General features: G+C 43.4%; 1 protein-coding gene across 1 annotated transcript; it reads left to right on the forward strand.

Moving 5' to 3' along the window:
- The first annotated feature begins 295 nt into the window (after nt 1-295).
- Nucleotides 296-21,085, forward strand: MYOCD (myocardin). Its single transcript, XM_075347993.1, has 13 exons — nt 296-443; nt 8,855-8,910; nt 10,150-10,225; nt 10,404-10,565; nt 12,352-12,527; nt 15,671-15,799; nt 17,007-17,251; nt 17,525-17,672; nt 17,865-18,812; nt 18,911-19,039; nt 19,482-19,604; nt 20,150-20,207; nt 20,510-21,085. Exons 1-13 carry the CDS (start codon nt 302-304, stop codon nt 21,028-21,030), a joined length of 2,913 nt encoding a protein of 970 aa, XP_075204108.1. The 5' UTR covers nt 296-301; the 3' UTR covers nt 21,031-21,085.
- The last annotated feature ends 1,704 nt before the right edge of the window (nt 21,086-22,789 follow it).

Genomic DNA, 22,789 nt, shown 5'->3' on the forward strand with positions numbered 1-22,789 from the left:
AGGAACCTCATTCTCCTCAAAATTTGCCTAGATTATCAGGAACGCTTTCCGTGATGTTGGATGTTCTGATTTAGTTTCTCACTGATACCAAATTTTTGGGATTATGACAAATTGGCTCCATGTGGTAAGAAGATACATTTCGCATTCACATGTCTACTCCAACCACCAATGTTCCCTGCCTTGGTGTGATCCTTGTTCTGCATGAGGTGTGACCCCAATCATTAACTCCGTTAACCAATAGTTATGTTACATCTAACCCTACTATGTCAATGAGAGGCATTGAAGCTGAAAGAGAAAGTGCATGAGTTCTCATTGGAGACATGTGGACTTGGTCATAACCAAGGAAGTCTTCATTCTTGACGTTCTTCTTCTAACAGTTTTACAGTTGCGACTTCAGCAGAGAAGAAACAGACAACATCTAGTGGATCATGGCATCATGCCTCGTAAGTATACTGGGGCTCCACCATCTTGTTGGACATGACGCCCTCAAGAAGAAGACAAATATTGTGTTATAAAAGAACGAGGACAGTCAGAAAATATTTGAAGAGCTCGTTGGTCATTTACACCTATATATCCAATCTCTAACTTTAGGCTTAGTTCACCAACTCCCAGTGCCTAATGTTAGATATAGTCCACCAACCTCTAGTGTCTAACTTTAGGTATAGTATTCCAAGTTCTAGTGCTAAACCTTACATATAGTCCACCAACATCCGTTGTCTAACTTTAGGTATAGTCCTCCAACTTCTAGTGCTAAACCTTACATATAGTCCACCAACCTCCTTTGTCTAACTTTAGGTATAGTCCTGCAACTTCTAGTGCTAAACCTTACATATAGTCCACCAACCTCCTTTGTCTAACTTTAGGTATCATCCTCCAACTTCTAGCTAAATTTTCCATATGGTCCACCAACCTTCGGTGTCTAATTTTTGGTATAGTCCACCAACCTCTGATGTCTAATTTTAGGAATAGTGAATCAACCTTTGGTGCTTCTCTTTAGATAAAGTCCACTAACCTCTGGTGTTTAACTTTACATATAGTCCACCAATATCTAATTTTAGGTATACTTCACCAACTTCTGATTCATAATTTTAGCTATAGAACAAAAACCTTTAGTGCCTAACGCTACATATAGTCCACCAATTTCCAATGCCTAACTTTAGGTATCGTCCACCAACCTCTGGTGCGTAACTTTAGTTATTGTCCAACAACCTCTAGTGCCCAAATGTAGGTATTATCCAGTAGTTTTTGTTGCCAAATTTTGGGTGCGATATCTGGTTTGAATTTGCATCTGCTGTTATGAAACTTTGGAGGACATTTCATTTGGAACCCAATGGTTTGATGTTCACCAAAATTATTCCAATCGCACGTTGCTAGAAAATGATCTAATGGATGAGTAAATTCAAACCAAATTCCGAAAATTAATGGAAGGAGGGTTGGAAGGTTAGCAAGATGACTCCTTCAGGGCTGGCACCTTTTGAAAGATTACATCTATGGGACTTCTCCTTGAGTTTCGAAAGCACATGGGTAATCATTTCATATGTATGCAGAGGTGGGTTGTTTGGCATGATTAAAGCTCTCCTTGTGTCTGTTCATTGTTTTTGTACTCATAGCAAAGACAAAAAGGCATTTTTACTAGAAAGGGGGTTACGTGGAAGTGACTCTAAACGAGCGGGAACATCAATCTTGCCATAAATGTTACGTTTGGGGTGTATGGAAAGAACGCTACCTACTCCTGATGGCGATATATCCAGACTGGACTTATTTTTTTGGATATTCTATAGTAGAACTTCCTTGTGGTCACCAGGAAAGGAAGACAACTTAAAGCTCCAGGAGGCAAACTAAAAGGGAGTTTTACTTTCTACACAACTTTGTTATATCATGAATAGTATATGCTAATACTGGCAGGCACGATACTGCTTAAGGAACGTGCCTCTGACTGTGGAGCCCACCTGACCAATCCTAAAGGAAGCAAGGGTCGTGCCCATATCCCCTCTTTCCACCATTCCCTAGGTGAGCCACTAATTGGGATGCCCAGCTGACCAACGGGATGACAAGGGAAAGGGGGGTCCAGCCACACCTACAAGGGTTAAATTCAGTGCCCGGGGTCAGTGACTTCCTCTTTCCCTCTGGCTGCCCCCCTAGAAGCTTTTGTTCCTGAAGACCCCATGGAGGCTATTGTCACGGCTGACCCCCTGATGGAGGCCCTGCGGCAGAGAGCGGCACAGGAAGGTGAGCACTGGCTACAAGCCCTTATTTCTGTCCTCAGCGCTCCCCTCCCTGCGCCCTCTCCGGCTTCTCAGGGAATACTATCCATCCCTGGGACTCCGTCCACCGCAGCCCCTCCAGACCTCCCCATAGATCAGTATGCCCAGGCCTCAGCCTCACTCACCCCCACAGCAGCCCCTCCAGACCTCCCCATAGATCAGCCCGAGTGCTCGCTAGCCTCCCCCGCAGCCCCACACTCCAGCACTAGCTCCACCCGGGATCCCAGCCACATATCCTGTGTCCTTCCAGCCGGTCACCAGCCCCCTGCACACGCAGCTCTCAGCCCAAACCAAGCCGGGGGAGCTGCCGGTCCAGGGAGACAGACGCTCCCAGCGCTGCTCTCGCCCCCCACAGCGCCTCCGGGTCACCGGTGAACCCCTGCATCACCGGCGCCGGACAGCACAAGCTGTGCCCCACGTGCAAGCGCCCCGCCCCCTCCAGAGATCCAGAGCCAGGAGACAAGTCACCGCCTCCTCTTCCAGGCCGAGCGTCCTGGCTCCGCCCACCATGCAGCGTCATTCCCGGGCACCGCCCACTCCCCTGTTACAATGCCAGCAGGCGAGCACCTCCCCTCCTACAGGCTCCGCCCCTCCAGCAGGCTCCAGTGTGATGCCTACACAGGAAGCGGAGATCACCAGTGTAATGTCCACAGCTGCGGGTTCCTCTGCGCGGTCTCTCCTGACCGATCAGCGCTCCCTGCAGCAGGGCTATAACGTTACACACAGTGCACCAAGCACCACAGACACACACACCACAGCCCCCCCTCACACAGCCCTTACCAGACATACAATGCCCCCTATACTCCCACTCCTGCCCCCCAGCAATGCTCAGCACACCAGTAACCACCACTGACACACACACAGCATCCCCACTAACAGCCCCCCTCACACAGCCCTCACCAGACATACAATGCCCCCTATACTCCCACTCCTGCCCCCCAGCAATGCTCAGCACACCAGTAACCACGTAATCCCCACTAACTCTCCACATTCAGTGCACACCCCAATATTAACCAGCGGAAACCACTTAGTTACTGCACATAACCCGCCCTGCGAAATGATTAGTACACGTTATAATGTCCCCTCGGTCGCCCCCCAGCACACCCATAGCCACAGCAGGCGCAGGCATAGGCGCGGCAGGTCCTCCCCAACCTCCTCCGACGAGTCCCGACGCCATTCCCCACATCCCTCTAGAAGGCGATCCCCACATTACCATCGGAGACGCAGCTCCCATAGGAGCCGCCACAGATCGCGGTCCTCTAGATGGCGTTCCCCATCATCATCATCACAATGGTCCGACAAATCCGAGAGTCCCAACAGACTAGCCCGGCCTCTCGACCGACGCCAGCGGTCACGAGCCGCATCCATGGCTGTCAGCCAGGGAGACCGGTCATCTCCCAGGGCGCCCGGCGAAATTTACCAGACCATCATCCAAGCAGGAGTCCCTCCAGCACCCGGAGTCGCTCCTCCAGCCATCATCCCAGCGGGAGCCGGAGTCCCTCCACCACCCGGTGTCGCTCCTCCAGCCATCATCCCAGCGGTAGCCGGAGTCCCTCCATCACCTGGAGTCGCTCCTCCAGCCATCATCCCAGCGGGAGCCGGAGTCCCTCCATCACATGGAGTCGCTCCTCTAGCCATCATCCCAGCGGGAGCCGGGGTCCCTCCATCACCTGGAGTCGCTCCTCCGTCCGTCAATAGAGTGGGAGCCGGGGTCCCTCCATCACCTGGAGTCGCTCTTCCTGCATCACACAGCGGTGAGTTCTCCGAAGCCAATGCACACGACACTGTACATGATATCGGGCATAACGCAGTGGGGAACGAGCTAGCGTCAACCATTAAGGCATTAATTCAACAGCTGACGCGCTCTCGCGCTACACCAGAAGATAAAGCGACACCTCAGCTAGCGAGCCTTCACAAGGACGCGTTCTTCTGCGGAATTAGCCCCCTAGGTGCGCACATAGATCAGGAGACAAGAGACAAAATCTGGAACAATGACTATATTGACATATGGTCCTTATTATCCCCCGACCAACTGACTATAGATAAAGAAAGGAGAACAAACGACCGTTCATACGACAGAAATAGACCGAAAATAGCGCAAACGATGAATAATTGGCTACAGGCTTTCGCAGTCTTAGGCTGTATTATGGGCCAGAAGCATCCGGAACGCTGCTCCGAGCTCTATATATATCAGGATCTGATATATAACTCATACAAGGCCCATGGCAGGTCAGCCTGGCGGCAGTATGACGAGGAGTTCCGCAGGCGGCTGGCCCTGCAACCCAGCCTAGGCTGGGGACTTAAAGCGACAGACGTATGGTTACGACTGATGCTGTCACAGAAGCAGCCCCCCTTTTCATCTACGACCACTAGCTACCCCGCAGCCCAACACTCAGTGGTCGTGCGAAAAAACGGGCCCTGCTGGCAGGACACCCAGCAGCAAGGTGTACCCGTCCAGCAATCAGGGTGCCTACAAGGCAGAACCCCGGTGAGCGTAACCGCAATGGTCCCCTGGTTAAACCTCTACCCTAATAAAGAAGCTGCAAGGCAATTGCACTCCGGCTTTACACACGGTTTTATTATCCCCTTCAAACCTAATAGAACACCAACCCTGGCACATAACCTAAAATCCGCTCGCGAATTCCCCGACATCTTAAAACAAAAAATTCAAAATGAAGTAAACCTAGGCCGAATGGCGGGCCCCTTTGAATCAATCCCTTTCCAAAATATCAGGATATCCCCGCTAGGCATTATCCCAAAAAAGGAACCCGGGAAGTATCGTCTAATCCATCATCTCATCATCTGTCCCACCCAAAAGGCGCATCAGTTAACAACGGAATCCCCCCAGAAGAAGCATCGGTAACATACGCGTCCTTTGACAAAGCAGTAGAATTGGTCCGCGCAGCGGGGCCCGGTGCCCTGCTAGCAAAATCTGACATAGAGGCAGCATTCCGCCTATTACCCGTGCATCCCGACTGCTTCCACCTGCTAGGCTGCAAGGTGAACGAACACTATTATTACGATATGCGTCTGCCAATGGGATGTTCCATCTCATGTCACTACTTTGAGTTGTTCAGTTCGTTCCTGGACTGGGTAGTTCGTTACGAAACAGGCAGCAATTCCCTAATCCATTACCTCGACGATTTTTTATTCGTCGGCCCCGTAAACTCTAAACTCTGCTCCCTCCTCCTCACAAAATTTAAATTTATAGCTCAGCGCTTCGGTGTCCCGCTATCACCCGAAAAAACAGTCGGCCCCTGTAACGTCTTACCTTTCCTCGGCATCGAGATAGACACTAACGCAATGGTTTTTCGCCTGCCAGCAGAGAAAATTCAGAAAACACTGCATATGCTGGAGGGTTTCTGCGAGGCGAACAAGGTTACCCTCCAACAGATGCAGTCCTTGCTGGGTCTGCTGACATTCGCCAGCCGCGTAATGCCGGTCGGCAGGGCCTTCTTTCGGAGATTATCACTAGCAACAAAGGGCATCTCCCAACCAGGCCATAGAATCAGGCTCACTCGCTCGCTGAAGGCAGACTTACTAGTCTGGAAGACTTTCCTGCAATCCTTCAATGGCCATACCTGCGTCATGGCTAAAGAGACGTCAAGCACAGACCTAGGGCTCACTGTAGGAGGACGTAATAAAAAGAGCTTTGCGGCAATCTACAAGAACCAGTGGTGTACCGGCAGCTGGCCGGATCTGTGGGCCACATCAAGCTGGGGGAGTGATCCAGCCCTGCTAGAAATATTCACAATAGTATTGTCCGTGGAGTTATGGGGTCATCAGCTGGAAAACTCAAACATTCGATTTCCAACAAAAAATCAGATAACGGTGAAGAGCTTAAATCACATGTCGTCTGCGTCGCTGCCCTTACTGGCTCTGCTACGCAGGCTCGCCCTTCTATGCCTGAGACACAACATCTGGTGCCGAGCTCAAATAACGGCAGACATAGACGATAACCTTGTTAACTCTCTTTTATGTTCCGATTGGCAGGCCTTCACAGACCATCTCCCAATGGCGCATCCAGAGGGTATCCCGTGTCCTCCATCGCTATGGGACACTGTAGCCAATCACTAATGCCTCTAATCCGTGCCTCCGTTACACCGGCTACCTAGCAGGTCTATGGTAAGGCTTGGGAGGAGTGGTGTTCACTAATCCAGGGTAGGCCCGTGCATAACTGCGACCGCGCAAGAAGCGAAGTGACGACGGAATTTTTGCTTCGGCTCAAAGAACAAGGGGCGTCGGGCACGTCGGCACAACGGCATTTATCGGGGATAGCCTTCTTTTTTCAATTAGCAGGGTGGGTGGATGTGACGAAGTTCTTTGTCATTAAGCAAGCCATTAAAGGCTGGAAAAGGCTTCAACCGAGTCAGGAATGTTGTCGCCCCATGTCATTGAAATTACTACACGACATGATTGCAATATCCCCCTCAATATGCAAGTCTCCATATGAGGCGTCCCTCATATCAGCAGCCTTCGCTATCGTTTTTTTCGGCGCGCTGCGCATTGGTGAATTGTTACCACGCTCAAAAACAGCATCTGAAGGCGGGTTACTCAACGAGGATGTAGTCATATGCAGCAACGCCCTGCGCATTCGCGTGCGTAAATCCAAATGCGACCCCACCGGGAGGGGCACGTGGGTCCTGGTTAACTCAGCAGATGGCCCAGTGTGCCCACTAAAAACAGTCAAACACTACGCGCTGATCAGACACGCAAGCAGATTTTTTCTTTCCCATACGGACGGGTCCCCGCTTACCAAGTATCAATTCCAAGCAATGTTTAAGCAGTGCTTAGCGAAAGCTGGGGAGAATCCGAAGGAATACGGGACCCATTCCTTCCGAATCGGGGCAGCCACTGAGGCAGCTAGGGCAGGAGTAACGGAGGCTGAAGTGCAGAGAATGGGTCGATGGAAGTCCGCTTGCTTTGCCAGATATATAAGACCGGATTTGCTGAAATAACACGTTTATCTATTACAGGCGACTGCAGACCGGCAGTCTGGGTAGTTGGTCACTCTTTATACTTACTGGGCAGAAAAAAGAGCCATGATTCGACCAGGAGGAAAGAACCTTGGCTTCAGAAACGTTGAGGTCAATTGGAGAGGCATCAGAGGGCTAAGATGGCAACAAGTTTTCCCGGAGATGGTGGACATCTCCAGGGCGGCCACGGGGCCGTTGGTAGTGGTGATCCATGCTGGTGGCAATGATTTGGTGAAACGCAGTATGGTCGAACTACTAACAGTGATGAAGACGGACATCGAACGTTTGACCTACCTCTTCCCGGATATAGTATGGGTGTGGTCAGAGATAGTACCACGAGCGGTATGGCACGGAGCAAAAAATGCAAATGGCATAGAGCGGTCAAGGAGAAAGATCAATGCGAGAATGGCAAAATTCATGAGAGAAAGATGCGGTTTCGTGGTGCGTCACCACCAGTTGGAAGGCGATAACTCTGCACTGTTGAGGGCAGACGGAGTGCACCTTACGGACATTGGTCAAGACATTTTGTTGTCCGGGATACAGGACGGAGTGGATCAGGCCCTGAAGGTGATGGGTGGGGTCGGAGTCTTGTGTAGGCGGTACACATGATCCTCCGTGGCGGAAAATGGCGGAGAGGGGGCCAAGGTCGTAACAGCTCGTTGGCTGCACGCCGGTCGGTCGCAGACAAGGTTGCGGCGACGAGCTCGTTAATGACATGGAAGGCCCCTTCTCTACCTATGAACTTAATAAACTGTGACCGACCTGTTTTCACCCCATCTAGGCCGTCTGTGTTTTCATTTGGGGACTGGGGGGAAGAGGGGAGGGCACCGCTTCAGACATACGGGTCTCCACAGTCTGGCAGGCACGATACTGCTTAAGGAACGTGCCTCTGACTGTGGAGCCCACCTGACCAATCCTAAAGGAAGCAAGGGTCGTGCCCATATCCCCTCTTTCCACCATTCCCTAGGTGAGCCACTAATTGGGATGCCCAGCTGACCAACGGGATGACAAGGGAAAGGGGGGTCCAGCCACACCTACAAGGGTTAAATTCAGTGCCCGGGGTCAGTGACTTCCTCTTTCCCTCTGGCTGCCCCCCTAGAAGCTTTTGTCCCACCCTCCCTCCCTTAGATGCTCAGCACCATCTTATTAGTTTTATTGTTTTCTTACCAGAATAATTGTGTGTAACTGAATATAGATGCAACCCTTGTATTTGAAATTACGTCACAGCGGAAAATGGCGGAGAGGGGGCCAAGGTCGTAACAGCTCGTTGGCTGCACGCCGGTCGGTCGCAGACAAGGTTGCGGCGACGAGCTCGTTAATGACATGGAAGGCCCCTTCTCTACCTATGAACTTAATAAACTGTGACCGACCTGTTTTCACCCCATCTAGGCCGTCTGTGTTTTCATTTGGGGACTGGGGGGAAGAGGGGAGGGCACCGCTTCAGACATACGGGTCTCCACAGTCAGCATAGTCGACAGCCTTCAGGCATCACAGATGGTCCACCATGTAGGCCTCTAATTCTGAGCCAATGACTACTTCAGTAGCACAGATGTACAAACATAAATATTCAGGTTTATACTAATCGTTTTCATTTTCTGTTTGTTTGTGTTGTAGCCCTCAAAAGTCCAGCTGCATTCCAGGAGCAAAGGAAAAACTTGGAAAGAGCCAAGGTAGCAAAACCTTACTTCATAAATCAGATGTGATGTAACTGGATCTTAATACTCAATGCTCTTCTGTGTCTTGTAAGGATGTGGGGGGAAGGATCTTGCATTAGCCTTCTTCAAAATTAGTACTTTGAGGATTGAAGGACTCTTATTCACCTTACGGAAGCTAAGACAGTGCCTTTATGGCATCCCATGGGCAACAGTGGTACACATCAGAGACATACATTGGGAAATATGGTGAAATCTGATGTACGCTGTAAACCCTCCCTTAGAAAATGATGACTCTGAGCTGCCAGAAATGAGGATCGGCGACAGTTGTCATAGGGAGGCCAGGCTAGATCTTCTGGAAAGTCTCCGAAGTACGAAAGTGGCCGTCAAGATATTATGACCTTAAATGTATCCTGTAAGAATCTGTTTCTATATTCATAAAGGGAGGACTCGTATGTCTGAGAGTAGGGTAGATGGGAGGTTAAATGGTCCATTCCAGAGAGAAAGAAGTCTTTATTCTGAGCCGATCTGCTGTTTTTTCAATCAAAAGGAAAAAATACGAGAGCGCTGATGTAATCCGAGATCAATAGAGTGACATCTACGATGTGGAATTGTAAGCCGTTCTACCTGTCCAATACAGACTTCTTGTTATTCTTGAATATTAGCTTCCCGTTTAGAAACCCTATGTCCAAATACCCTATTACAACTTTGAGTTAATATAGGGGTCTCATTTTTCCAATCCGGAGCAGATAGAAGCTTCAAGAAGGTTTCTCTTCTGGAGGACCCAACTACTGTAGGAATTATGGAATACCTCATTTGTCCTGTGTTGGCACTTCAGGAAAACAAAAGACTTGCCCAGTTTACCGATGATGACTAGTGGATCAAGCAGGAGGACAACCTTGGAACAAAAGGCATCCTTAAATGTAGGAACCCAATGTTCAAATAACCTGTTTCGACATTGAGTTAATATAGGAAGTCTCATTTTCAAAGGCTTCAAGAAGTTTCTCTTCTGGAGGACCCAGCTGCCGTAGGAATAGTGGAATACCTCATTTCTCTGGAAAACAAAAGACTTGCACAGTTTACCGATGATGACTGGTGGATCAAGCAGCAGGACAACCTGGGACAAAAGGCAACTTAAAATGTAGAAACCCCTTCAATATTAATCTTATTTGATATGGGGAATATCCATGTTGGTTTGACGTTAGGGGCTTCTATGTATTATTATATTCTCGTAACTTACTTTTTGACTTTCTTTAGAGTGAAGAATATTTGAAGCACAAGGTCAGAAGCCGGCCAGAAAGGTCCGATCCTATTGACATGCACATTTTACAAGGTAAGCTTGAAGTCCATTCTGGCTTCATTGTGGTATAGTCAATCTATTCCACCCATGGATACTAAATCCTTAAATAATGAGGTTGGACAGGGCAATCGGCTTTTTCCCAATATTATTTTGGGGTATATTGCATATAAAAATGATACAATATTGAGCTTTGCTAAATTTGGTCTTCTAGAATCATCTGTTGAAGGTTCGTCTCAGGCAGCCCAGATGAAACTGAAAAGGGCTCGACTTGCAGATGACCTCAATGAAAGGATTTCCCTCAGACCAGGCCCTTTAGAACTTGTGGAAAAGAATATAATTCCTTTTGAATCTACTGTGAAAGAGGCCATTAAAGGTAAACAGGTTCTCCTTTTTATCTTGGTATGAGTTAACTCTCAACCTTCTAGACTAGTATTTCTCTAAAAGATCTAGCTACAGATACCCCACAACGCGGTCCTCTGGAGGCCCTGAACAGAAGCTAGGGGACCGGCCCAGGTGGCAAATGCCCTGTACTGTAGAGTCCAGTGGTCAGTGACTGCCTCTAGACATTACCACACCAATGGGCTTTTTAAGAAATATCTTGAACATCCTTAAGGAGTTTTGGTCTAGGTGCCATCATAAAGCCTCATGAAAACTATTTTGAAGTCTGAATGTACCCTGTTCCCCAGAACTGTTATAGTGTTGAGTTGTAGAGATGTTTGGCAATAAGTCGTAGATTTCTTCATGACGTTTAGTCCCAGCGATCAAGATGTTTGGACTGTTAACAGAGTTTCTTTTGGAATAGTGATTTACAACCGTCCCGGTGGTATTATATCTTCACTGGTCCAAACCTATAAAGTAGGATCATCTGGCTTTAACCTCTAGTAGATAAAATGTTTAGACACTGCAAAGTGCAGTCGAGTTATTTACGTAATCTCTCCGACGTGAGTGAAGTGGAAGAAGCCAAAACCTTAATAATTTCCAAACTGAGGGCAGCTTTGTCTGCATTCTTGGTTGGCACATAGCTGAAGGCTGATATCATAGCTCTATTTGCCTTACCAGCTTCCTGTCAACACTCATAGCTAGCCATTGACGGAGAGCAGCAGGATTATTAAGGCCTTGGGTCCCATTACTACCTGTCATGGTGGTCTACACTGACAGACGAACAAATCTGTTCTCGTGCTTTGTATAATGTACTGGGAAAAGTCTCAACAATTGATTTTACGTTCCTGGAGAGGGCAAGCCTAGGTTGGGTATGCTTTGGTATATTGACATTCGGAACCCTTCCCAGACTGCTATTCTGACCATATCATATAAAGTAAAGGTAGTGAGTAGAGTCTATACCCATCACCCTCCTATTACATGCAGATCACTAGACACCGTCCATATCAGCTAATATCTGTTCACGACTCTCAAACTATTGGCCAACGGCATCTTCGGTCTTCTTCAAAACTGGTTACAATAAAGGAGATTTGGTGGTTGCATTGGGATTCATGATTTCGTGTATATAGTTTCTAATTGGGAGATATCTTATCATAAAGGAGTTAATTTACTTGGTCGTGATAACATTTGATGTAACTTTTTGAAGCCCATCGTCCAAGAATGTATATGCAGATAGAAGACTACCAATAAATAAATACATTGAAAGATTCATGGAATGAAATCCAGTTATTAAAGGATTTTTTAGGAATAGTAAGTGATGAGTAATGTTTTTTATCCAAATTTTGAGATTTTCTAGACTCCTACACTAGTTTAGTGAGACAAGTTTTGAATTTATCATCATGAATTGTGCTTTTTTTATGATATCGACCAAGGTTTTTGTCACAGTCCATGTCATGCAACGGGCGGTGGAGGACCCTGCCACAATTCAGACAGAAATAACTCCCAGCAATTTGTCATATGGTAGCCTGAGCATCATGTGTCACTTACAAGAAGTTTATCTGGGTCGGTTGCACCTGCTTGTAGATTAGGAGCTCTGTTTTGTATCCCCCGTTATCAGGTCTCGGGAGGGAAGTGATTAAGGCCAGAGGTTTCTTATCCCTTGTCTACATTTAGTTCCGTGACTCCATAATGATAACGTTTAGTGTTTCTTCTACCACACCACTGGGGGGTTAAGCACTTGAAAAAGGTTAACTCTGATTATTTTATTCGTCGTTTTACAGGCAATTCATCAAATTACTCCAAGCCCGTGGACGCCTTTGCTTTTGAAGAAGACAGCAGCAATGACGAGGCCCCTGATCAAGAGAGAAGCAATGACTCTCAGGGAATTTCATCTTCATCTCCGCGAGAGACCAAAAATATGGATGACAATAGTTCTCCAGACTCTGGTTCAGTACAGGTAAGGATTATGTACGATAAGCATATCTCGTGGACATCTACTGGTGGCCAAAGACATCATTGACAGCTTAAGTAAATTATTGACTGTGTTCTTTCTAGCCAACATCTAATATACGTAGTTGACTCAGACCTGATTCCACCATAGACGTCATAGACGATTTTTAATGGACTTGCAGTCTATGTTTTTGGGAGTGTTGGTATTGTCTACAAATGACTCATTCTTGTAGGATATGATAGCTTCAAAGGATATAGAATTGGGAGAGTTGGAAGGGACCTCAAGGGCCATCAGGTCCAACCCCCTGCAAGTGCAGGTTTTCCTAAATCATCCCAGCTTTATGTTAATCCAGCTTCCGCTTGAAAATTTCCATTGATGGAGACCTCACTGGCTCCCATAGAAAAATCAATAACCCCATGAACAATCTAATATGTTTATTTACATAAACAATGACTTAAAGTTGCATATGGTCTTGGAAGCCAATGACCATTGTTGATTTCATACCTTTCAGGTAGACTCATTCTTGTAGGACAACATTCACCATTTTCACAAGATAATAGTCTATAATATTCTTGAGGTTGTTGGCCTAAACACTGACTGCAACCTGTATATGGTCCTTTCACACAACATCTAATATAGTTGACCCATACATTTGTAAACCATATGTCTTCAGTAAATGTTCCCTCTTGGTATTGTTGGCCAAAGCATTGACTCTTAGCGTGTTCCTAGTCAAGGACTGTTCTAGTTGACTTTTTTATTGAGGTTCTTGGCCAATATACTTATTGATTGTTGGGATTGTTCAGAGAAACTCTAGTTGGGGAGTTTCATTACCAGAGAATAATGGGAGAGTTGACCTACGTTGTGGTGGAACCTATTCATTTATCATGTCAGTTGAGTCGTAAAATACATAACCTTGAAGTCTATACCTAATATTGTTTAGATTGTCCACCTGACATTTCGCAGTGCTGGTAAACTCTCCATCGTGTAATCATTCTTTAGAAGATAGCAATGTTCTGCATTGGGTTATACTGAGGGATTGTTAACCCAAGATACGACAGAACCTTGGCATAGGATTTCTTACTCCTCATTCCTCGGTCTTTGTTACACTGTGTACTTGGCATAACGACACTCAATTTTCCAAGTTCTGAGGGCAGACGGCCAAGGTATTGTCTGCATGCTACGTCTAATTACAGATCACTAATAAAATATGATTGGTCTCAGAGGCTGGTTGGCTGTAGTGAGGGCATCATGTTCACAGTCAAAGCCATCAAGGCTTTTAGGCGAAAAAAATATATAGTATGACCTACATGGTGTATGAAGTGTGATAAAGTTGGTTAAGGAAAAAAAAATGAGTCCTCAAATAAATGTTATTTTATAGAATTTTTTATTCTATATTCGATATTATATGATACTGAATTTAAGATTTCTTGTTTTAAAGAAAAAATATTGTAGAGGAAAAATATTTTTTTTGTTTTTAAATTTGAGTTTCTAGGAATAAGTTAAAAATGTTTTAAAATTAAATTTCTTATTTATATATATATATATATATATATATATATATATATATATATATATATATATATATATATATATATATATATATATATATATATATATATATTATATTTTTTTAACAAACTGAACTTAAGACTTTTTGCTTTAAATAAAAACAATATTCTACAATAAAAAAAATTTTTGGGGTTTTTAAAGTTTTAAAGTTTGATTTTCTAGGAATAAGTTAAAAATGTTCTAAAATTAAATTTTGTATTATATTTTTTATATATTTTATATTATATGATTTTTTTTACTAAACTGAATTTAAGACCTGTTTTAAAAAGAACATATTCTAGAGGAAATTTTAATTTTTGGTGTATAAATTTTGATTATTACAATGTTCTAAATTTATTTTTTTAATATTTTATATTATATGATATTTTTTAAACAAACTGAATTTAAGACTTTTTTTGTTTTAAAGAAAAAATATTTTTTTTGTTTTCAAGTTAAAAATGTTCTAAAATTAAATTTCATTATTAATTCATGTACTATATGTATTTATTTTTTATTATATTATAATATGCATTTAAATAAATTTAACCCACTTTATCATTTCGTAGGTTTTAATATTTTAATCTATTTTATTTAAAATTATTGGAGTTCTTCATTAATTTTATTTATTGAAAATTAGAAGCCAAAAATAATTTAAAAGGAATTTTAAACTTCCCCCAAAAATTAAGAAAATGCTAAATCTTATAACTGGCCCATTAATATATATATAATTTTTTTTATTATTTTTTTTTTGCTGTACCCTTTGGGGGATTTTGGTTATAAATTTCCCTAAGAAATATCCTGTCGGTGACTGTAGCGAGACGATATTTCCAGATATCCTGATCTAAATTGAATGTTCCCCGGAGATTTAGTGTTCGGTTCCTGCCAAGTTTCGGCTTACAGACCGCTTGCTCCTTGGGTCTGCCTAAACTTCAATTCTTAATACTTGCGTCATTTTCCAGACACTGAATGGATTAAAGAATTGTCGCCTCTGTCGTTCTGGTATCCGACTCATATTTTAACAACTCTCCGAGATTACTCAATTATGGCTTTATAGAGCCGGAGAATGGATGTGTCATTTCAGTTCAGGCCGACACTTACATTTTTACAGTGTGTCATAATGAATATCTGCTTCGGTATTAAAAGCTTTTTTTTTTTTGTTTTTTTTTTAAATTATATAAAAAAGGGGTTTTTTTTAATTATAAAATAAATTTAAATTTTATTTTAAAATTTTCTAATAATAAAAACAATTAAAAATAATCTAAATATAATTAATTTAAATAATATAAAACATCTCATTTACAAAAAAATAATTTTGGGCAATGGATGATGACTTTTATTTAATTTATATTATATAGTAAATTTAAAGTATTTAAAAAAAATATTTTTTTTTTTATTTTTCCTCTTTAAAACAAAGAACACTATTCCTAACCGTTCCCGATAAATTCTACCTTCGTAAATCTCTAGCCTATTTGACCGACTGTCATCTTAGACTTTCCGTCTTTAATCCTGGTGCGGTGTCTGAAAGCTCTGGAACGTCTGGCGTCTCCGAGAGAGAGAGGGAAGAAATCTAACAATCGAAACCTTTTCTCCACTTTCTCCAGAATCATACCCAAGAAAATGAAAATGACTCGCAGGACGACGGCGCACACCAGAGTCATCCCTGTTCCCTGCACCCAGAGAATCAGTTGTCTACAATGGGACATGCCGCCCCTAATTCTGCAGCAGTAAAGGTAAATTAGTCAAGAATTTCCCTACAAAAATTGCCAAATTTATTGGAGATTTCTTGAAAAATAATATTAAAAATCTTTTTTTAACATCTACAAATAAGCTTATGGTAGAATCTCATGGATTGCTAAAATCTGCCATAGTAATATTGGTCTCTATAGCAGTTTGACCACTGGTGGTGGCAACTACCGTATTTTTGGGTTTATAAGATGCACCCCACATTTAGAGGAAAAAAGGGGGTCCATCTAACAATCCGGTGGTGTCATACCGGGAGCAGGCACCATTGATAGTGGAACGGGGTCACAGGATGCAGGGGCGGTGGTGCAGTAGAGCGATACTGCGGGGGTTGTGCTGGGGCTGCGAGCGATGTACTGGAGCTGCAGGCATTGTGTTGGAGCTGTTGGCGATGTGCTGGAGCTGTGTTGTGCTGGGGCTGAAGGCCGAGGGCACTGTGCTGTGCTGGGGCTGCGGGCGCCATCCTGAAAATGTCAGCAGTGCGGAATTGAAGTAATGGCGCCCGGAGTCGGCGCATGTGCAGATGGAGCTCTCAGCTCAATATCTCATCTGCGCATGCGTCGCCTCCGGCCCATTGCTCTCCCAACAGTGCACTGAAGGAAAATGATGCCTTGAGGTGGCGCGTGCGCAGATGAGATCTTGAGCCAAGAGCTCCATCTGTGCACACGCCGACTCCGGGCGCCATTATTTTGAAGTCCACACCACTGACATTTTCAGAATGGCGCACGCAGCTCCAGCACATAGCCCACTGCTCCAGCAAATGAAAAAGCACCCGCAGCCCTAGCACAGCAAAGAGCTCCGGACCGCAGCCCCAGCACAGCTCAGTGCCAGCGGCATTGCTCTTGCGACCCCTCTCAACCATCCCCAGTAAGCAGTATTCGGATTATAAGACGCACCCGTCATTTTGCTCCCAAATTTTTGAGAGGAAAAGTACTTGTTAAAGTGTTGGCATCCAGAAAAGATAGGCTCCTTTGAAGACCCTTGGGTCAATTGCCTACCTGTTTGTTAACAATGTGGCTTCTCTTGATAAAACGTCTTGTACAGGTTCATAAGACCCAGTTGAAATTTACTTGAATACAACCTTGGCACACCATATAGTTACCAAATCGGATCTGAGTAAAGAATTAAGTTACTAAGGCACAAAAATGAGCTGATAGTTTTACAACACTAAATTTTGTTCTTGTTTGGATCCAATAGACCAAGTCTACTACAGATTCCAAAAACCGGCACAAGAAACCCAAAGATATCAAGCCCAAAGTGAAAAAGCTAAAATATCACCAATACATTCCTCCAGACCAAAAGGCTGAGAAGTCTCCTCCACCCATGGACTCTGCTTACGCGAGGCTCCTACAACAGCAGCAACTCTTCCTTCAACTGCAGATATTAAGCCAACAACAGCAACAACATTTCAACTACCAAGGCATGCACCACTCACATCTCAAGTATGTATGGTCTCCACCTCACCATAAACCTGTACATGAATAGTTATAGACCAAATATATTTACCAGTACTAGTACTTGGTGGTCTAGAATCTTAGTGGTCTTTATAGTCCACTCCTAGGGCATTTCATAGCTTGTGTTGCTTAGAATTATGGTTTTAGAAGGACTGAAGGACCTACTTTGCCTACTTAAAAATATTAAAGTCCATTAAAGTGTTGACTTGTCAACAAAGCTAAAATTTTTATCTTTTTTTTTTATACTTTTGTGTTTTTAAGGCAGCCAAATGACCATATCACTCGAAACTCCAACACGACTATGGTTACTAGTCCTTCACTTTCTCCAGTGAAGACCACGTTCTCTGGACAAGGAAATATGTCTTCTATGAAACCAGGTCTACTGCCCTCTAATCTGGATGATTTGAAAGTAAGTTCTAGGTTGCTGAACAATTGGTTGACTATTTGGGGGCCTATATTTTTTTACTTTTGTGCAACTGCATGGGTTGACTTTGTAGACACCTTCTGACGTTATTTCAGCACTGCATGGTACATCAAATGTTTCATAAACGTAAGTTTCTATTGCACCATTTCTAATGTAGAATGGCTTCTTATTTTGAAGGTGTCAGAGTTGAGGCAACAGCTAAGAATACGTGGTTTGCCTGTATCTGGTACAAAGACCTCACTGATGGAACGACTACGGCCTTTTCAGGAGTGCAGCAGCAATACAGTCCCAACATTTAGTGAAATCACAACTGTAACTTTTCCAGTTACTCCGAATAACTCAAACTTCCAATCGCACCCATCTGGCGGAGTAATTTCTAATGGATTTTATCAGTTTGGTAGCACAAGTTCCACTCCTCCTATATCCCCAGCCTCTTCAGACCTCTCTGTCAATGGTTCTTTACCTGATACCTTCAGTGATGGACCAATGTCTTCTCCTCAGTTTGGTCTCCACCCTTCACCTATCCACCTAAGTGCTGAGGAAAGTCTAATGAGCAGCATCAACAGTGGTAGCTACCAAGTAGAACTGGAAGGCATGGATGCTGAAAAAGATAAAATGTTGGTTGAGAAGCAGAAGGTCATCAATGAGTTGACCTGGAAGCTTCAGCAAGAGCAAAGACAAGTTGAGGAACTTAGATTGCAGCTGCAAAAGCGAAAAGGGAATTGTGGACCTCTTGACAAGTCGCTTCTATCTCAACACTTTTTTGGAGTACATATCAAGCAAGAAAAAGTGTCCAGCTGTCCTTTTTCATCTAATCAAATGTCCATAAAACCCCAAGCAAACATTGTGTCTGAAAAACATGGATCATGTACAACACAACCAATGCCTTGCCTGATGAACAACCATTGTATGGAAGCTTCCAACCCAAATTCCATCATGTCTTCCACTTTCCTAAGTCCTCAGTGTTCTCCACAACACTCTCCCATTGGAACTACAACTAGTCCACAGCACATTAGTTTACCCCCATCTCCTAATAATCACTACCTGTTATCTGTGTCTCCGAGCTCACAAGGAGACACCCGTAGTGTTTCACCACAAGTCAACCACCGGATTAACACAAAACAGGTATACAACTACTAAGAAACATTCTCCTAAGTATCACTTTTTTCCGTAATTGTGTCGGGTATCAAATTATCATAAATATTTTGCCCTTTCAATTGCAGAATACTTCAACTTCTGTCTGCTACTCTCCAAACCAGAACACTCTACAGCCGCCCTACATTGATCAATCGGAAAACAAGCAGAGTATCAAAGATCGAGTCCCACCAAAAGGTTCTTCAGTGTTAGGAAAGGTAAGTACTTGGCATGATGTAGACTCAATATTTATATACTGGCATAATATAATAACTGTCCTCGTAATCAGAAATTCTATAACTTTTCAAAAACTGTTGAGCGTTCTTTGACGGATGGATGTTGCCATGGTGATCATTCAAGGGCTTGGACCTTTTTTTCACTTAAATTTGGTTATAAAATGTCCAACTTTCCAAAAATGAACCTGGGTAGCTTCTGATCATTGGTATCCTAGGATTGCATGGCCGAGGTCTTCATCCAGATATCCGAGCAGGCTGTTGTGGTGTCTTCCACCCAGCATGGATAGATTATAGATAGTTTTTTACATTAGCATGGGATTGGATGGAAACATTGACATCCATGTAGCTTCAGAGAACTTTCTATTCTAGCTGGGAATGGGATTTTTGGTCCATGTCTCATTTTATATAATCTATTTACTTGCAGATAAATGCTTTACAGCCATCTCCCCAGGCAGGTCAAAAGATTCCCACCCCCGGCACGAATTTCACTAATGCAACCTCGTCAGTTTCCAAGCAGCTTCCCTCCTACGAGGATGCAGTCAGACAGGTAATAAGAAGCTAAATGGCCAGTTTTTCATACATTTTTTTTACCGTTTCCGATCCTCCCTTACCCCCTCCCTCCAGAAAAAGTTGGATATTTAGATTTGTACTAAGTATAATAATATACGATATCCATTTGTCAAATTTTTTTTGGCATGGAAACCCATTCAACTGGTCCAAAAATGTCACCATGGAATCCAATGATGTCATCTCTCGATAGTTCCCTATGGAACTATAATGGTCTGGCTTGAGTCTTTTCAATTTAACAGTTAAGAAAATATGATAAAATTCACAATTATTGAATTTTTTTTTTACCTTGAGCCAAATTACCATTTCCACAGTATGACCTGTTCATCAAGAATGCTCATTCTCAGTAGTACTTTTTATGCCACGTGTCATGGTTGTGTTTTTTTGGGGGGGTTGTTTGTTTTTTACCTTGCCTATACTTTGGGCTTTGATGCCAAAGACCTGTTTGTGGACAATGGAATATCTGAAACCTTTATGTAGGATTTCATCATTCTTGTTCCTCATCTCGATGTTTTCTTTTACCAGCAAATAACAAGAAGTCAACAGATGGACGAACTTCTTGATGTCTTGATCGAAAGTGGAGGTAAGACCTGAACTAAAACACATTTTTAAGTGACTTCCCATATTTGTAGAGGCTTTTAGCACCAAGATCTCCATCCTGATGGTTCAGTATAACCTGAACTGGTCATCATTGAGTTGGGATGACCATATCTAAAGTTGAATGGTCAATATTCGAAAATAGTCTGAGGAATACATGTCGTACATCTTGCTTTTGGGTGCCTTATATTGCCCAAGATGAAAGTTCTTTGTTGATGAAGGCTCTCACGGCATATTATTAAAGATCATAAGTTTTTAAGTGTGTTTTTGTTTCTTATATTCCTACAGAAATGCCAGCAAATGCCAAAGATGAAAGGTCATGTGGGCAAAAGCTCAATCAGTTGAGTGTGTCAACTGGAAACCCAAGCGTAACCACCTCAAACTCCCATCTTCCATACGAAAACTGTTCGAACAATGACAGCCATCTTGAAGTCTTACTCAGCACTCATAGCCCCATGGGAAGACCTAATGAAATACCACTGCTTAAAATTGGAAATGACGATCCGCACTTTGAGCGTGGGATTGATGGGTTCCCTGGAAAAAGTTCTGAGGAAATGTTAGAAACTTCTTTATCTCCCATGGAGACCCAATTGTCCCCATCATCTGTAGACAGCAATGGCCTTCAGCATCTGAGTTTTACTGAATCGCCTTGGGAGACCATGGAATGGTTGGACTTAACGCCACCAAGTTCAGCCACAGGTTTGGGGTCGCTCACCACTACTGGTCCCAGTATCTTCAACACTGATTTCCTTGATGTAACAGATCTCAACTTAAACAATGCAATGGACCTGCACTTAGAACAATGGTAAAGTCCAGTCTGATAAAACAATGCAAACTCTCAAGAAGTGACCTTAAAATTTGGGGATATTCAGTACATGGAGCTTTACGTTTTGCCATAAATAACTAAAATTATCCTCCAGGTTTTACAAATCATCCACGAAATTCCTTCAATTTAGTGGAGTAGACAACTCTTTCTTCTTTCTGGTTTAGCCTTGGACAAACAAAGACAAACTTCAGCCCACTGTATGTAACTATAGAGTTCACTGTATCTGAGGACTACAACAGGTGACAAAAATCCAAGGTCGAGTCACCAAAGCTTCAGTCCCACCCAATGCTGTTCAAGGTATCCAAGAGAAAGCTTCATAGACTCGAAAGAATTGCTAGTCTCCAGACATTGTTGGACAGTGTACATTATAAAGGGTTGTACCACTTCTTCTCTGGACTGTGGTTAAGTACCAGAACTTTTTTTTTCTGTTACTGAGCTTTGAGAAATTTTCAAATGTTAAGGTTTTACTGCATTTTTAATTGTATTTATGTTGGGGGCACTGTTTCATTATCGTCTTTAAGAACTACAGTGGTAAAAAGTGGTACTACACTTCTTCGGGAAAGATAAAACTTGCCACCAAAAATTTAAAGAACTGGTAGACCCACGGAACTCACAGGTTGTATACGGTATATATTTAGGAAATTGGAACCACTACCTGTTATATTTGACATATGTTGACACAACTATGGTCCTCCTGCAGTTCATGCATCTAAACATCGGCGGTCTACCGGGGAGCGTCTATAGATGTAAGATCTCTAGCCGATCATTCCAAGGTTGGTAGGATTCATCAACTGGTGTCTTTGGCCAATCCAGGGTTCTACCCAGTTTTTAAAGTAGCCATGGGTCCATACTTCATGACCACCAAACAATCCACTCATATTGTTTCAGTTTCAAGAGCACCAATTGTTGTCCACCTGCAGTTCATGCATCTAAAAAACATTGACGGTTTCTCGAGGATTGTCTATAGATCTAAGATCTCTAGCCGATAATTTCAAGGTTGGTAGGATTCATCGACAAATCTGGTGTCTTTGGCCAATCCAGGGTTATACCCAGTTTTTTAAGTAGCCATGGGTCCATTTTTTCTGACCACTAAACAATCCACTAATTGTTTCAGTTTCGAGAGGACCAACTGTGGTCCACCTGCAGTTCATGCATCTAAAAACATCGGCTATCTACTAGGGAGCATCTATAGATGTAAGATCTCTAGCCGATCATTCCAAGGTTGGTAGGATTCATCGACTAACATCTGGTGTCTTTGGCCAATCCAGGGTTATACTCAGTTTATAAAGTAGCCAAGGGTCCATATTACATGACCACCAAACAATCCACTCATTATTGTTTCAGTTTCGAGAGGACCACTATTGTAAGGGTCGAAAACGTGGATTATGGTGATACCATGGAATAGAAATATTAGCAGTATCGTGAAAAATTTTCCAAAATGTCTATAAACATTCAAAATATTTAACTTTGGTAATGTATTAAGGTCGAAAGACAGAATACTTCCAATAAATTCTCTAACTGTACATGTAAAGTTTAACAAATATTTAGGTATCTATACACGGCAAGGTATGGTTTATGTACATAAGGTTTGTTTTCTGGACTGTATAAAATACAAGAAAACAAAAAAGTACCCCACAAAGACTGGTACAGTAAAGACACCATCCCCGTTACAATTCAAAGGCTGTTGTAACTCGCGTATTTTGCTACTGGAAGATTAACACAAAAAAAAAGAATTAAAAACA

The sequence above is a fragment of the Anomaloglossus baeobatrachus genome, chromosome 5, assembly GCF_048569485.1.
Source record: "Anomaloglossus baeobatrachus isolate aAnoBae1 chromosome 5, aAnoBae1.hap1, whole genome shotgun sequence".
NCBI classification, from domain to species: Eukaryota; Metazoa; Chordata; class Amphibia; order Anura; family Aromobatidae; genus Anomaloglossus; species Anomaloglossus baeobatrachus.